General features: G+C 36.6%; 1 protein-coding gene across 1 annotated transcript in view; it reads left to right on the top strand.

Annotated features, from left to right (window-relative positions):
• Positions 1 to 16,823, top strand: part of SUGT1 (SGT1 homolog, MIS12 kinetochore complex assembly cochaperone) — a 66,885-nt gene that overhangs the window by 16,064 nt on the left and 33,998 nt on the right. Inside the window, exons 7-10 of the mRNA XM_037800171.1 lie at positions 116 to 132; positions 2,730 to 2,764; positions 4,410 to 4,506; positions 5,155 to 5,262. Of these exons, the coding sequence (XP_037656099.1) occupies positions 116 to 132; positions 2,730 to 2,764; positions 4,410 to 4,506; positions 5,155 to 5,262 (257 nt within the window). The remainder of the gene's footprint in view (positions 1 to 115; positions 133 to 2,729; positions 2,765 to 4,409; positions 4,507 to 5,154; positions 5,263 to 16,823) is intronic.

Here is a 16,823-nt window from a genome sequence, read left to right as displayed (position 1 = left end):
GGAATGCATTGAGGATTAGCTTGCTTAATCAGTATATGTGTGCATAGTATTTATGCGTGTATTAACCTGTAAACATACTGCTACCTGAAAATGTTTCTTTTTATGTTTTTAATAGGATCTGAATCTGAGGTGGTAAGTCCCAAGTTTTTATCCCTTCAGGTTTTAAACTATATTTAAATTTCAAGTACAGCATATATTTGAGGTGTAGGACTTAAAATGAGCTCTCATTTAAATATTAAGCAGTGCCCTTTTAAATACCTATTCCTTTTGTAACAGAAATGAAATTTTTCAGTGAAATATAAAAGCTTATAGTCATAGAATTATTGGGCTATTTTAATGAATTTAATGTGTAGCTAAAGTTGATTGAGTTTGTTTCTGTATGGTCAGGATGATTATTTCTTATCTTTTCCTTATTAGAAAGTCATCACATTTACTTAGATTAAACACTTGCTTCCTTGGAAGCACTTTGTGTCTTAGGGTATTCTAAGACACACAAGTTAACTGAAATTTGGGAGCGTTTACCTCTGACTCATTGTTTTGTTTATTGTTGTTCTTGTTTTCAACATGAAGAGCTTCAGATCTTTTCAGTTATTAAAATTATGGTACAGTTGAATATTGTTTGATTTTTTTATTTTTTTAACCAACTCAGGCAGATTCATATATAACACACACAATTAAATTAAGGCTAATGCTGTTTTAGCAGCAGTCATCTGTGTACTTATCCAGGAAATAAATGACTAGGAGTCAGGAGGCATGAACAGTTCTAATTCCTTTTATGGGCAGTTATTTAACATTTTTAGTCTCTTTCTTCATCTCTAAAGGAAGGCTAACATTTCTCTCTTCCAGAATTACCTTGTGACATTGAAGAAGTCACTTATTCCTTGAGCTCCCTTCATGTGTAAACTGGGTCTAATAGAGCTAATTTACTCCACACAGGTTTTTAAGAGCATCAGGCAAGATAGGTGCACATGTTACTAGGGTTTGGAACAATCCTAAAAGTGAGCACCGTCCATCTATCCCTATCTCTCCATCTTTGTCCATATTCTGGGTGGGGTGGGGGTTGGGAATGGATTGTAGTTAGTGTTTAAAAGTTGTCTTCATTCTTCTACTAGTAGTTTTGTCTAAGTCTTAGAGTATTTGTGATTGGGACTAGGTCTAAAAACAACAAAATGGTGTTTGGATAAAAAAGAAAAGACCTTGTCAAGTAAGACAGTAGCTTTTTAAACTCAGTGCATTTTTTTTTTAATTAAATTCAGTTTTATTGAGATATATTCACAAACCATACAGTCATCCATGGTGTACAATCAACTGTTCAACTGTTCACAGTACCATCATATAGTATTGGATCATTCATCACCCCAATCTATTTTTGAACATTTTCCTTACACCAGAAAGAATCAGGATAAGAATAAAAAATAAAAGTAAAAAAGAACACCCAAGTCACCCCCCATCCCACCCTATTTTTCATTTAGTTTTTGTCCCCATTTTTCTACTCATCCATCTGTACACTGGATAAAGGGAGTGTTATCCACAAGGTTTTCACAATCACACTGTCACCCCTTGTAAGCTACATTGTTATACAATCATCTTCAAGAGTCAAGGCTACAGGTTAGAGTTTGATAGTTTCAGGTATTTACTTCTAGCTATTCCAATACATTAAAACCTAAAGTGTTTTCTGTATGGTGTGTAAGGATGTCTACCAGAGTGACCTCTCGACTCCATTTGAAATCTCTCAGCCACTGAAGCTTTATTTCATTTCATTTCACATCCCCCTTTTGGTCAGGAAGATGTTCTCAATTCCACGCTGCCAGGTCCAGATTCATCCCCGGAAGTCATATCCTGCGTTGCCAGGGAGATTTACACCCCTGGGAGTCAGGTCCCACGTAGTGGGGTGGGCAGTGAAACTCAGTGCATTTTATCATTCCTGAAATTCAGTCCAGTTTTATCCTTGCACCAGGATGAACTGAATAACCTCTTCTAGTCAGTATCTCCACTTGATATCCTCTAGGTTCAGCTATTTCTCATTCCTTAGCACTGGAGAGTAATTCTTATCTCTAGAGCGATTTTACTTCGTTGCCCCCAAACCCCATCTCTTGCCTTCTCATTCAGGGTTGACCTTGAAGCCATCTGTGACCCAGGGCAAGTTCTTTAGATTTACATAGTCTTACCTGGCACACAATTAAGATTAGGAAAGGCAAGAATCATTTTGTTTCTTGATGGACAGTTGTATAGTAGTATTGCAGAGGAATAATAAACAAGAGTAGGACATTATTAGGCAGGCATCATGAAAATGTTTCTCTGTATGTTTTCAGGGCAGTGTTTGACGTGATTGTTAAGCCTGAATGTTATACTAAATATTTTAAAGTGGTACTTTTTTCAGTTAAGGAGTTACTGAATCTTAATTTGGGAATTTTACATAAGTAACCTTTTCTAATCATATCTTTACACAGTTTTGTGTTTTTTATGTTTCATTTAGTCTGGAAGAAAAATCTTTTCTAAAAGTAAAAGTAGTAAAATTATGAAAATATTAAACATTCTAATTTTTTTTTGAAGACTAGTTATTTAAAACAATTATGGAGACCCATGCTTTGTCTTTGAAGGAAGTTTTCGTGTAATTATTTCATGTCAAAATAACTACAGGGCTTGGTCAATTAATAATAAATGCATTTTAATGTACAATTGCTAAACTAACTTGTAAAAATCTTTCTCATTCAACTTGCTAAAATCAGTCTGCCTCCCAGCGGACTCATCAGTCAAAAATCAAGTAAGTGTTTCTTTTTTATAAAACAATGCATGATAAACAAATTTCTAAAGGGAAAAAGATCTCTCGGAGTTAACCGTGAGCAAGTCTTTACCCTGTGATTTTAAATGTTCCTGAGATTTGTCTTTTAAAATTGAATTATGGCCTTATCAGAAACTAATTCCAGGGTGTTTACTGATTAGTATTAGTGTTTATATTTAGGTTACATTCAAATCACTTCTCAACTTTAAAGTTGCTTCACCAGGTTCCATATTATGTCACTTTTCTATTTATTTAAAAAAGCCCCTTCCGATTAAATTGATGTTATTATCCAGGTAAATAAGTTAGTAGCAGACTTAGTAGAATTATAGTTTGCCAGGCCTTATATTTGGAGTAAATTTTTCATAGGAGTGTTGTACATGAGTTGAATGTGACTGTTGCTGAGGGCAGCAGCTATGATAATAGAGAAGCATCTAGCAAGTATTTGAAATTATTTGTAATAATTCGTTAGCCATTCGGGCATCTTGTATTCTTAAGACTGTAAAAGAAAGAAACATAAGGCAGTGACTTGGAGCTTTGCATCCACAATTTCTAAGGGAGACTTCATAGTTTGTTTCTTTAACATAATTGCTTAAGTTACCTAAAATAGCTTGAAAACTGTTAAAAAACAAATCAAAATTTATTCATGTTATTTTGGGGGAGACACAGGATAAAACACAAGTACATGGTAGAAAAGGAAATTTTTACCAGCCTGATGGCAGCAGCAGGGGTAGGGTACATATCATCAAATAATAATTATAGTGTTGAAGCATAAAATGATCTGACATTGATGTAATGAATATATTCTATATCAGGCACTGTGCTTTGTCCTGGGAATGTAATAGTGTCAGGATAAATATACCCCAGCTGTTATGGCGCTTATAAATCCAGCTTAATTTCACTATATTTTTAGAGTGGGAAAAGTATACATAATAAGAATCTCTAGACACACAGGTCTTCCCACCCATTTTGAGATTGAAGAAAAATATTGTATTTAATGTGGGGCTGGCATGATGAATAAAACTTAAATTATTTACCATTTTCGTTTTGGTTCATTTGCTTCTGCTACCTGTGCTCGGGACTGTTTTTACCAGCTTCAATTAAGAAAGCTTGGAGTGTAGAGTCAGGCTGACGTGGGTCCAGTGTGTTACTGCCACTGGCTCCGAGACTTGAGCTGATTGCATTAAATTTCTGAGATTATGTTTTCTCATCTAAATTGGGATTATAAGTGTTTACCTCATTTTAGTAGTAGAAAGAAATGAGAATAAACAATTTTGTTGATGGTTTATAATAACTGTTAGCTGTTTAGAATAAATTTCATCTTTAGTATTAGCTTAAGTACAACAGTATTAAAGATATAAGTAAAAAGCCCAGAATATCATGCACGTATTTAAATGGGCTACAAACGTTTGGGGCATCATCTTTCTTACTTCTCTCTTCCATTAGTACAGGTCATAAAAAATTGGTTATAAAAATTGTTTCTGTGAATCAGTAGCTGCTTTACTATTTGTTCCTCAAGGTGGAGCTCTTGCTTATCAGACTGTAGTTTTTATCTTTACAAGACATTAAAGAAGCAACACTTAGAGAAAATTGGAAGTTCTGTTTTAAATTTCTTTCTTTATTTTAATAGGTATGACTGGTATCAAACAGAATCTCAAGTAATCATTACGCTTATGATCAAGAATGTTCAGAAGAATGATGTAAATGTGGAATTTTCAGAAAAAGAGGTCATTTTTAGTCTTACAGTCTTTGAACTGTTTTTTAATGTTGGAATTAAATACTATTATTTGCAAATTAAGTATAGCAGAATAATCTAGAGTAGTTTATCAGTTGCATGCCATTTCTTCCTGAGATCATGTAGAAAATGCTGAATAAAATCTGAAGCATTGCTTTTCAGTTTGAATCATTTCAAGTTTTGAGGTAGAATATGTATCCTGTGATTATGACTGGATGTGCATTATTTTCTTTAGATTCAGAATTTAAAGTGGAATTTGATTGATATTAGTGAGATGTGATTTGGTTACATGTGTGTGGTATATACTTCATGAAAAAGTTCTAGATTTTTTCTTTTGTGATCTATACAAGTCTTAAAATTTACTAGCCATATTAAATGAGTATGGTTTTTATTAACTTGCTTTCTTAGGCTTTGGCAGAGAACCTTATAACAGATACTTAAAATAGTGGTAGAATTACATGTTGTCACATGTATAGTTTCTTTATGTTATACACAGTATCATTTTGTTATTGTGAAGTGGGTTCCTTGAGATTTAAATACCAAATTTATGTTCTATGAAATACTTTCTTTTCTGCTATTTAGTTATGTGTATGAGAATCCATGTGAAGGAATAATGTGGTGTTAATTTTTTGTTCATTAGTTTTCTGCTTTGGTGAGACTTTCTTCTGGAGAGGATTACAATTTGAAACTGAGACTTCTTCATCCTATTATACCAGAACAGAGCACATTTAAAGTACTTTCAACAAAGGTAAGACATTTAAAAAGGATTATTACTAGTAATATTTTCAAAATATAGAAATACTGATGATTAATACCTGTGTAATTATAAGTAAAGGTAAATGTAGATCCTTGAGCCACATATCTTTAAGAGAAACAGGTAATTAAGAATAATTTTTTTATCTGTTCACTTTTTTTTAAATTAAATTCATTTTTATTGAGATATATTCACATATCATACAGTCATCTATGGTGTACAATCAACTGTTAACAGTACCATCATATAGTTATGCCTTCATCACCCCAATCTATTTTTGAACCCTTTCCTTACACCAGAAAGAATCAGAATCAGAATAAGAACTAAAAGTAAAAAAGAACAGTCAAATCATCCCCCCCATCCCACCCTGTTTTATATTCAGTCTTTGTCCCCATTCTTCTACTCATCCATCCATACACTGGATAAAGGGAGTGCGATCCACAAGGTTTTCACAATCACACTGTCACCCCTTGTAAGCTACACTGTTATACAGTTGTCTTCAAGAGTCAAGACTACTGGGTTGGAGTTGGATAATTTCAGGTATTTACTTCTAGCTAAAAAATGGTAATTCTTAAGTGTCAGGATGTCCCCTCTCCCAATTCTAGGACAGTGGTACATAAAAATCTACTTAGCCTGGACATTGTTTTTGTACTTAAGATAAAAAGTACTCTTATCTTAATAAAGATACTTTGTTTAAAAAGATGGATATAATAATGTGCATTCCTTTATGATTTGATTCTGATAGTATGTCTTATGAACTTCTGTTGGGTCTATGTACATTACTTTTCTCACACTTGCTCATTCAGTTAAAAGCACAAGTTAATATAAAGATTCATCTGCTCTTTTGTGCATATGTTTGTGTTTTTGTTTTGTTTTGTTTTTTAGCTAAGCTAAATTTTAGGTTACTTTATTATAAGGGATTAATGTAGAGTTAAAATTGTAGTTTGAGTAGCCATACAATTTTTAGGTTCTTTTATATTTTCAGAAAAAAATGTAATAGAATTGGAATTCAAAATATTTTAAATAGCAATCAAAAGATGTAGGTGGTAGTATAATTTAGTGGGGAAAAAATGTAACTGAAAATTTTAAAAATCTGATTCTGTTCTTTGTGTGCCCTGTGAGTTTAGACTTGTCACAAAATGATCGTAGGCCTAAATTTTCAGCATCTGTGAAATGAAGGATATGCATTAATGAACTCCAAAAGAAATCCTTTTCAGCTATAAAATTGTAGGATGATATAAAGGAGTTGATGGGAATGACTGTTATAGGTAGACTTTTTTCATTACCACACCACCTTTATATACACCTTAGACGTGAAGTTTCTTATGGAATAGGATCAGGTCCAGCCTATGTCATGGAGAATGGTAATGGGGCCTACAGAAAGAAGACAGCTACAGAGGATTAGGGTGGGAAGTGGAAAGTAAAATAGCAGTTTTTTTTTTTTTTATTAAATTCAGTTTTATTGAAATATATTCACATACGTACAGTCATCTGTGGTATACAATCTACTGTTCACAGTACCACCATATAGCTTTGTGTCCATCACCAAAATTAATTTTTGAACATTTTCATTACCACACATACAAAAGTAATAATAAAAATTAAAGTGAAAAAGAACAATTAAAGTAAAAAAGAACCCTGGGTGCTTTTTTTTTTTGCCCTTGTTTTTCTGCTCATCTCTGTCCATACGCTAGACAAAGGGGAGTGTGATCCATATGGTTTTCCCAATCACATTGTCACCCCTCATAAGCTACATTTTTATACAGTTTTCTTCAAGATTCAGATTCAGGAGTTCTGAGTTGTAGTAGTTTGATAGTTTCAGGTATTTACTGCTAGCTATTCCAAATCATTAGAACCTAAAAAGGGTTATCTATATTGTGCGAAAGAGTGTCCACCAGAGTGACCTCTTGGCTCCTTTGGAATCTCTTAGCCACTGAAACTTACTTCATTTCATTTCACATTCCCCTTTTGGTCAAGAAGATGTTCTTCATCCCATGATGCCGGGTCCAGATTCCTCCCCGGGAGTCATATTCCATGTTGCCAGGGTATTTACACACCTGGGCGTCAGACCCCATGTAGGGGGGAGGGCAGTGATTTCACCTGCCAAATTGGCTTAGCTGGAGAGAGAGGGCCACATCTGTGCTACAAAGAGGCATTCAGGAGGAGACACTTAGGCACAATTGTAAGCAGGCTTAGCCTCTCCTTTGCAGTAACAGTCTTCCCAAGGGCAAGTCCCGTGACTGAGGGCTCAGCCCATCAAACCACCAGTCCCCAATGTCTGTGAGCACATCAGCAACCATCGAGGTGGGGAAGCCCAACACCCCTGCATTCTCCCCCAGCAATGTACACATTAGTGGTAGCATATAATATTTCTTTTTTTGTGCCTGGCTTATTTTGTTCAGCATTATGTCTTCAAGATTCATCCAAGTTGTCATATGTTTCACGACATCATTCCTTCTTACTGCTGCATAGTATTCCATTATGTGTATATACCACATTTTATTTATCCACTCATCTGTTGAAGGACATTTGGGTTGTTTCCATCTCGGCAATTGTGAATAATGCTGCTATGAACATTGGCATGCAAATGTCTGTTCGCGTCACTGCTTTGAAATCTGGGTATACACCAAGAAGTGCAATTGCTGGATCAAAGGGTAACTCTATATCTAGTTTTCTAAGGAACTGCCAGACTGACTTCCAGAGTGGCTCTACCATTATACAGTTTCACCAACAATGAATGAGAGTTCTAATTTCTCCACATCCTCTCCATCATTTGTAGTTTCCTGTTTGTTTAATGGCAGCCATTCTAATTGATGTGAGATGGTATCTCGTTGTAGTCTTAATTTGCATCTCTTTAATAGCTAGTGAAGCTGAACATTTTTTTCATGTGTTTCTTGGCCATTTGTATTTCCTCTTCAGAGAACTGTCTCTTCATATCTTTTGCCCATTTTATAATTGGGCTGTCTGTACTATTGTCATTGAGTTGTAGGATTTCTTTATATATGCAGGATATCAGTTTTTTGTCAGATACATGGTTTCCAAAAATTTTTTCCCATTGAGTTGGCTTCCTCTTCACCATTTTGACGAATTCCTTTGAGGTACAGAAACTTTTAAGCTTGAGGAGTTCCCATTTATCTGTTTTTTCCTTTGTTTCTTGTGCTTTGGGTATAAGGTCTAGAAAGTGACCTCCTAATACAAGGTCTTGAAGATGTCTCCCTACATTATCTTCTAGGAGTTTTATGGATACTGTCTTTTTTCTTGAGGTCTTTGATCCACTTTGAGTTAATTTTTGTGTAGGGTGTGAGGTAGGGGTCCTCTTTCATTCTTTTGGATATGAATATCCAACTCTCCCAGCCCCAATTGTTGAAAAGACTGTTATGTCCCAGATCAGTGGCTTTGGGGGCTTTATCAAAGGTCAGTTGGCCATAGATCTGGGAGTCTATCTCCGAATTCTCAATTTGATTCCGTTGATCAATGTATCTATCTTTGTGCCAGTGCCATGCTGTTTTGACTACTTTGGCTTTATAATAAGCTTCAAAGTCAGGGAGTGTAAGTCCTCCCACTTTGTTTTTCTTTTTTTAGAGTGTTTTTAGCAATTCGAAGCATCTTCTCTTTCCAAATAAATTTGATAACTAGCTTTTCCAAGTCTGCAAAGAAGGTTGTTGGAATTTTGATTGGAATTGCATTGAATCTGTAGATGAGTTTGGGTAGACTTGACATCTTAATGACATTTAACCTTCCTATCCTTGAACATGGAATATTTTTCCGTCTTTTAAGGCCCCCTTCTATTTCTTTTAGTAGAGTTATATAGTTTTCTTTGTATAGGTCTTTTACATCTCTGGTTAAGTTTATTCCTAGGTACTTGATTTTTTTAGTTGCTATTGAAAATGGTATCTTTTTCTTGAGTGTCTCTTCAGTTTGTTCATTTCTGGCATATAGAAACATTACTGACTTAGGTGCATTAATCTTATCTGCTACTTTGCTAAATTTGTTTATTAGCTCCAGTAGCTGTATCATCGATTTTTCAGGGTTTTCTAGATATAAGATCATATCATCTGCAAATAATGACAGTTTTAATTCTTCTTTACCAATTTGGATGCCTTTTATTTCTTTGTCTTACTGGATTGCCCTGGCTAGCACTTCCAGCACAATGTTGAATAACAGTGGTGACAGCGGGCATCCTTGTCTCATTCCTGATCTTAGAGGGAAGGCTTTCAGCCTCTCATCGAGTACTATGCTGGCTGTGGGTTTTTCATATATGCTTTTTACCGGATTGAGGAAGTTTCCTTCAATTCCTACCTTTTGAAGTGTTTTTATCACTCCAGTCTGTTTTTGAACATTTTCCTTACACCAGAAAGAATCAGAATAAGAATAAAAAATAAAAGTAAAAAAGAACACCAAATCATTCCCCCCATCCCACCCTATTTTTCATCTAGTTTTTTGTCCCCATTTTTCTACTCATCCATCCATACATTGGATAAAGGGAGTGTGATCCACAAGGTTTTTATAGTCACACTGTCACCCCTTGTAAGCTACATTGTTATACAGTAGTCTTCAAGAGTCCAGGCTACTGGGTTGGAGTTTGATGGTTTCAGGTATTTACTTCTATTCCAGTACATTAAAACCTAAAAAGTGTTATCTGTATAGTGCATAAGAATGTCCACCAGAGTGACCTCAACTCCATTTGAAGTCTGTCAGCCACTGAAACTGTATTTCATTTCATTTTGCATCCCCCTTTTGCTCAAGAAGATGGTTTCAATCCCATGCTGCCAGGTCCAGATTCATCCCCGGGAGTCATATCTTGCATTGCCAGAGAGATTTACATCCCTGGGAGTCAGGTCCCACGTAGGGGGGAGGGCAGTAAGTTCATCTGCCAAGTTGGCTTAGCTAGAAAGAGAGGGCCACATCTAAGCAACAATGAGGTACTCAGAGGGAGACTCTTAGGCACAATTATATGCAGGTTTAGCCTCTCTTTGCAGTAACGAGCTTCATGGGGAAGTTCCATGATAGAGGGTTCCGCACATCAAACTGCCAGTCCTCAATGTTTGTGAGAATATTAGCAACAATCCAGGTGAGGAATTCTAACACTTCCGCATTTTCCCCTAGCTCCTCAAGAGGGCCCTGCATATATATTTTTATTCTCCACTCAGATTACTTTGGGATATGTCGAATAGCAATAGTTTTTTGCAAATAGTGTAAAGGATCTGCCCTTCTATTTATTTCTTTGATGATCACAAAGAATAAAGCTACTTAGTTATGAGGAAAAGATTTCAAACAGTGCTTGAAAGGATAGGGAGTGAGAAAAGAGGTAAGACGTCTTACCAAGATTTTAGTCTCTTACTGGCCCAATCTGTATTGTGTAATACTCATTTAATGAAAAAGTTTAGGTAATCAGGTACAAAATTGAAGGTAGATTTGGGATGCTAATGGGTTGGGAAATTATGAGTTTGGTGTTTTTAAATATATTTCTATCATGTGGTTGTTAATGCATGGCCATTTGAAGTAATTTAAATATAAACTGGTTTGTTCGAATAGGTGGTAGATGACTTAATTTGTGTTGCTGAGTCATCCCATGTACTTATAGAAGAAGTATACTTATAGAAGACTAGAATTGAGGATGTAATTAAGCACTATCATCTCCTGACCTTTATTCTCCTTCAAGTTTTGTGTGTGCTTGTTGCTCCTAACCATCTCCCATCCCTCCTTGCTATGCTCCCATAGTGGCTTTTTTGCCCCACTCCTTCCTCTCTTAAAAATGCTACATAACCGTTTTTCTGTCTTGTATGAATAGTTGTTTATATGTACATTTTATTTTCTTTGCTTTTCTGTAAGTCTTTGAGGATAAGAAGCAAGTTTTATTTGTGTCTTTGTGCCCCAGTTTGTGTTACCAGGTAAAATACAGTTCACCCATTTAGTAATTTTTTAGTTTAACTATGTTCCATGCTGTATTTTTTTTTCTTGTTTTTTTTTTTAATATTCATTTTATTGAGATATATTCACATACCATGCAGCCATGCAAAACAAGTCATACATTCAGTTATACACAGTATCATTACATAGTTGCACATTTATCACCAAAATCAATCCCCGACACCCTCATTACCACACACACAAAAATAACCAGAATAATAATTAAAGTGAAAAAGAGCAACTAAAGTAAAAAAGAACACTGGTACCCTTGTCTGTCTGTTTGTTTGTTTGTTTCCTTCCCCCACCTTTCCACTCATCCATCCACAAACTAGACAAAAGGGAGTGTGATCCCCATGGCCCCCCCAATCCCACTGTCTCCCCTTGTTCTAGTTTGCCAACGCTGTGGAATGCAAAACACCAGAGATGGATTGGCTTTTATAAAAAGGGGGTTTATTTGGCTACACAGTTACAGTCCCAAGGCCATAAAGTGTCGAAGCAATCAGGTACCTTCACCGGAGGATGGCCAATGGCGTCCGGAAAACCTCTGCTACCTAGGAAGGCAGCTGGCGTCTGCTCCAAAGCTCTGGCCTCAAAATGGCTTTCTCCCAGGACATTCCTCTCTAGCAAGCTTGCTTCTCTTCAAAACATCACTCACAGCTGCACTCAGGTCCCTCTCTTTGAGTCAGCTCATTTATGTAGCTCCACTGATCAAGGCCCACCCAGAATGGGTGGGGCCATGCCTCCATGGGAACACCTCATCAAAATCATCACCCACAGCTGGGTGGGGCACACTCCAAGCAAATCCATCCAGCACCAAAACGTCTGCCCCACAAGACTACAAAGACAATGGCATTTGGGGGACACAATACATTCAAACCGGCACACCCCTCATAAGCCACATTTTTATACAATTGTCTTCAAGATTCATGGGTTCTGGGTTGTAGTCTGATAGTTTTTCAGGTATCCACCGCCAGCTACCTGAATTCATTAGAACCTAAAAAGGGTTGTCTATATTGTGCATAAGAGTGCCCACCAGAGTGACCTCTTGGCTGCTTTTGGAATATCTCTGCCACTGAAGCTTATTTCATTTCCTTTCACATCCCCCTTTGGTCAAGAAGATGTTCTCCATCTCACGATGCCGGGTCTACATTCCTCCCTGGGAGTCATGTAACACGTTGCCAGGGAGATTCACTCCCCTGGGTGTCTGATCCCATGTAGGGGGGAGGGCAGTGATTTCACCTTTCAGGTTGGCTTAGCTAGAGAGAGAGGGCCACATCTGATGAACAAAGAGGCATTCGGGAGGAGGCTCTTAGGCACAATTATAGGGAGGCCTAGCCTCTCCTTTGCAGCAACAGTCTTTCCTAGGGCAAATCCCATGGTAGAGGGCTCAATCCATCAAACCAGCAGTCCCCTATGTCTGTGGTCATGTTAGCAACCATCTAGGTAGGGCAGGCCAATACCCCTGCATTCTCCATCAGCTCCTCAAGGGGGCTCTGCATATATTTTACCTTGGGTTTTTTTTGTTTTTTTTTTTTACTTTTTTTTTCCTAAATCAACTGTATGAAAAATAAAAAAATTAAAAAAAATATACAATAAAAGAACATTTCCAAGAGATAATAAGAAGGGAGTAAGAAAAAGACAACTAACCTAAGATAACTACTTTACTTCCAACATGTTCCTACTCTACCCCAAGAAAGTAACCTAATATAGCAACATTTCTGTGACCTTGTTCCTACTATACCCATCAGAAATTAACAGACCATAGTCATTCCTGGGCATTCCCAGAACGTTAAATTTACCCATGATAGCTTATCTGTTCTTGGATTATTGTTCCCCCTCCCTTAATTGCTCTCTATCGCTAGTTCCCCTACATTCTACATTATAAACCATTTGTTTTACATTTTTCAAAGTTCACATTAGTGGTAGCATATAATATTTGTCTTTTTGTGCCTGGCTTATTTCGCTCAGCATTATGTCTTCAAGGTTAATCCATGTTGTCATATGTTTCACGAGATCGTTCCTTCTTACTGCCGTGTAGTATTCCATCGTGTGTATATACCACATTTTCTTTATCCACTCATCTGTTGAAGAACATGTGGGTTGTTTCCATCTCTTGGCAATTGTGAATAATGCTGCTATGAACATTGGCATGCAGATATGTGTTCGTATCACTGCTTTCTGATCTTCCGGATATATACCGAGAAGTGCAGTCGCTGGATCGAAGGGTATCTCTGTAGCTAGTTTTCTAAGGAACTGCCAGACTTACCTCCAGAGTGGCTGAACCATTACACAGTCCCACCAGCAATGAATAAGAGTTCCAATTTCTCCACATCCCCTCCAGCATTTGTAGTTTCCTGTTTGTTTAATGGCAGCCATTCTAATCGGTGTGAGATGGTATCTCATTGTGGTCTTAATTTGCATCTCTCTAATAGCTAGTGAAGCTGAACATTTTTTCATGTGTTTCTTGGCCATTTGTATTTCCTCTTCAGAGAACTGTCTTTTCATATCTTTTGCCCATTTTATAATTGGGCTGTCTGTACCATTGTCATTGAGTTGTAGGATTTCTTTATATACGCAAGATATCAGTCTTTTGTCAGATACATGGTTTCCAAAAATTTTTTCCCATTGAGTTGGCTGCCTCTTTACCTTTTTGAGAAATTCCTTTGAGGTACAGAAACTTCTAAGCTTGAGGAGTTCCCATTTATCTATTTTCTCTTTTGTTGCTTGTGCTTTGGGTGTAAAGTCTAGGAAGTGGCCGCCTAATACAAGGTCTTGAAGATGTTTTCCTACATTATCTTGTAGGAGTTTTATGGTACTTTCTTTTATATTGAGATCTTTCGTCCATTTTGAGTTAATTTTTGTGTAGGGTGTGAGGTAGAGGTCCTCTTTCATTCTTTTGGATGTGGATATCCAACTCTCCCAGTCCCGTTTGTTGAAAAGACCATTATGACCCAGTTCAGTGACTTTGGGGGCCTTATCAAAGATCAGTTGGCCATAGATCTGAGGGTCTATCTCTGAATTCTCAATTCGATTCCATTGATCTATATGTCTATCTTTGTGCCAGTACCATGCTGTTTTGGCAACTGTGGCTTTATAATAAGCTTCAAAGTCAGGGAGTGTAAGTCCTCCCACTTCGTTTTTCTTTTTTAGAGTGTCTTTAGCAATTCGAGGCATCTTCCCTTTCCAAATAAATTTGATAACTAGCTTTTCCAAGTCTGCAAAGTAGGTTGTTGGAATTTTGATTGGAATTGCATTGAATCTTTAGATGAATTTGGGTAGAATTGACATCTTAATGACATTTAGCCTTCCTATCCATGAATATGGAATATTTTTCCATCTTTTAAGGTCCCCTTCTATTTCTTTTTTTTTTTTAATTATTTTTTATTATTTTTTAACTTTTTTGTTTTTTTTTAAATCTTCATTTTATTGAAATATATTCACATACCACGCAGTCATACAAAACAAATCATACACTTGATTGTTCACAGTACCATTACATAGTTGTACATTCATCACCTAAATCAATGCCTGACACCTTCATTAGCACACACACAAAAATAACAAGGATAATAATTAAAGTGAAAAAGAGCAATTGAAGTAAAAAAGAACACTGGGTAACTTTGTCTGTTTGTTTGATTGTTTGTTTCCTTCCCCTATTTTTCTACTCATCCATCCATAAACTAGACAAAGGGGATTGTGGTCCTTATGGCTTTCCCAATCCCATTGTCACCCCTCATAAGCTACATTTTTATACAATTGTCTTTGAGATTCATGGGTTCTGGGTTGTGCATGTTATTTTTAAAGATAAAAACTGATCTGATGTCTTTAATTTAACTTAAGTTTAAAATAAACTATATATTTTAGAACAGTTAACTTTTATGACTGAAACACACTGCATTTATTTTATTTATTTATTTATTTTTGTGTGTGGGAGATTTATTTTTTTTATCTTCATTTTATTGAGATGTATTCACATACCACGCAGTCATACAAAACAAATCGTACACTCGATTGTTCACAGTACCATTACATAGTTGTACATTCATCACCTAAATCAATCCCTGACACCTTCATTAGCACACACACAAAAATAACAAGAATAATAATTAGAGTGAAAAAGAGCAATTGAAGTAAAAAAGAACACTGGGTACCTTTGTCTGTTTGTTTCCTTCCCCTATTTTCTACTCATCCATCCATAAACTAGACAAAGTGGAGTGTGGTCCTTATGGCTTTCCTAATGCCATTGTCACCCCTCATAAGCTACATTTTTATACAACTGTCTTCGAGATTCATGGGTTCTGGGTTGTAGTTTGATAGTTTCAGGTATCCACCACCAGCTACCCCAATTCTTTAGAAGCTAAAAAGGGTTGTCTAAAGTGTGCGTAAGAGTGCCCACCAGAGTGACCTCTCGGCTCCTTTTGGAATCTCTCTGCCACTGAAGCTTATTTCATTTCCTTTCACATCCCCCTTTTGGTCAAGAAGATGTTCTCCGTCCCACGATGCCAGGTCTACATTCCTCCCCGGGAGTCATATTCCACGTTGCCAGGGAGATTCACTCCCCTGGGCGTCTGATCCCACGTAGGGGGGAGGGCAGTGATTTCACCTTTCACGTTGGCTTAGCTAGAGAGAGAGGGCCACATCTGAGCAACAAAGAGGCATTCGGGAGGAGGCTCTTTTAAGGTCCCCTTCTATTTCTTTTAATAGAGTTATGTAGTTTTCTTTGTATAGGTCTTTTACATCTCTGGTTAAGTTTATTCCTAGGTACTTGATTTTTTTAGTTGCTATTGAAAATGGTATCTTTTTCTTGAGTGTCTCTTCAGTTTGTTCATTTCTGGCATATAGAAACATTACTGACTTAGGTGCATTAATCTTGTATCCCGCTACTTTGCTAAATTTGTTTATTAGGTGTAGTAGCTGTATTGTCGATTTCTCAGGGTTTTCCAAATATAAGATCATGTCATCTGCAAACAATGACAGTTTTACTTCTTTGTTTCCAATTTGGATGCCTTTTATTTCTTTGTCTTGCCGGATTGCCCTGGCTAGCACTTCCAGCACAATGTTGAATAACAGTGGTGACAGCAGGCATCCTTGTCTTGTTCCTGATCTTAGAGGGAAGGCTTTCAGTCTCCCACCATTGAGTACTATGCTGGCTGTGGGTTTTTCATATATGCTCTTTATCATATTGAGGAAGTTTCCTTCAATTCCTACCTTTTGAAGTGTTTTTATCAAAAACGGATGTTGGATTTTGTCAAATGCTTTTTCAGCATCTATTGAGATGATCATTTGATTTTTCCCTTTTGATTTGTTAATGTATTGTAATACATTGATTTTCTTATGTTGAACCATCCTTGCATGCCTGAAATGAACCTCACTTGGGCATGGTGTATGATTTTTTTAATGTGCCTTGGGATTCTATTTGCAAGTATTTTGTTGAGGATTTTTGCATCTATACATTAGGGAGATTTTCCTTTTTTGTAGTATCTTTGCCTGGTTTTGATATCAGATTGATGTTAGCTTCATAAAATGAGTTAGGTAGTGTTCCATTTTCTTCAATGTTTTGAAAGAGTTTAAGTAAGATTGGTGTCAATTCTTTTTGGAAAGTTTGGTAGAATTTCCCTGTGAAGCCATCTGGCCCTGGGCATTTA

This window comes from Choloepus didactylus, chromosome 12 (assembly GCF_015220235.1).
Source record: "Choloepus didactylus isolate mChoDid1 chromosome 12, mChoDid1.pri, whole genome shotgun sequence".
NCBI lineage: Eukaryota > Metazoa > Chordata > Mammalia > Pilosa > Megalonychidae > Choloepus > Choloepus didactylus.
The sequence above is the reverse complement of the archived record's forward strand: the minus strand, read 5'-3'. Positions and strand labels throughout refer to the sequence as shown.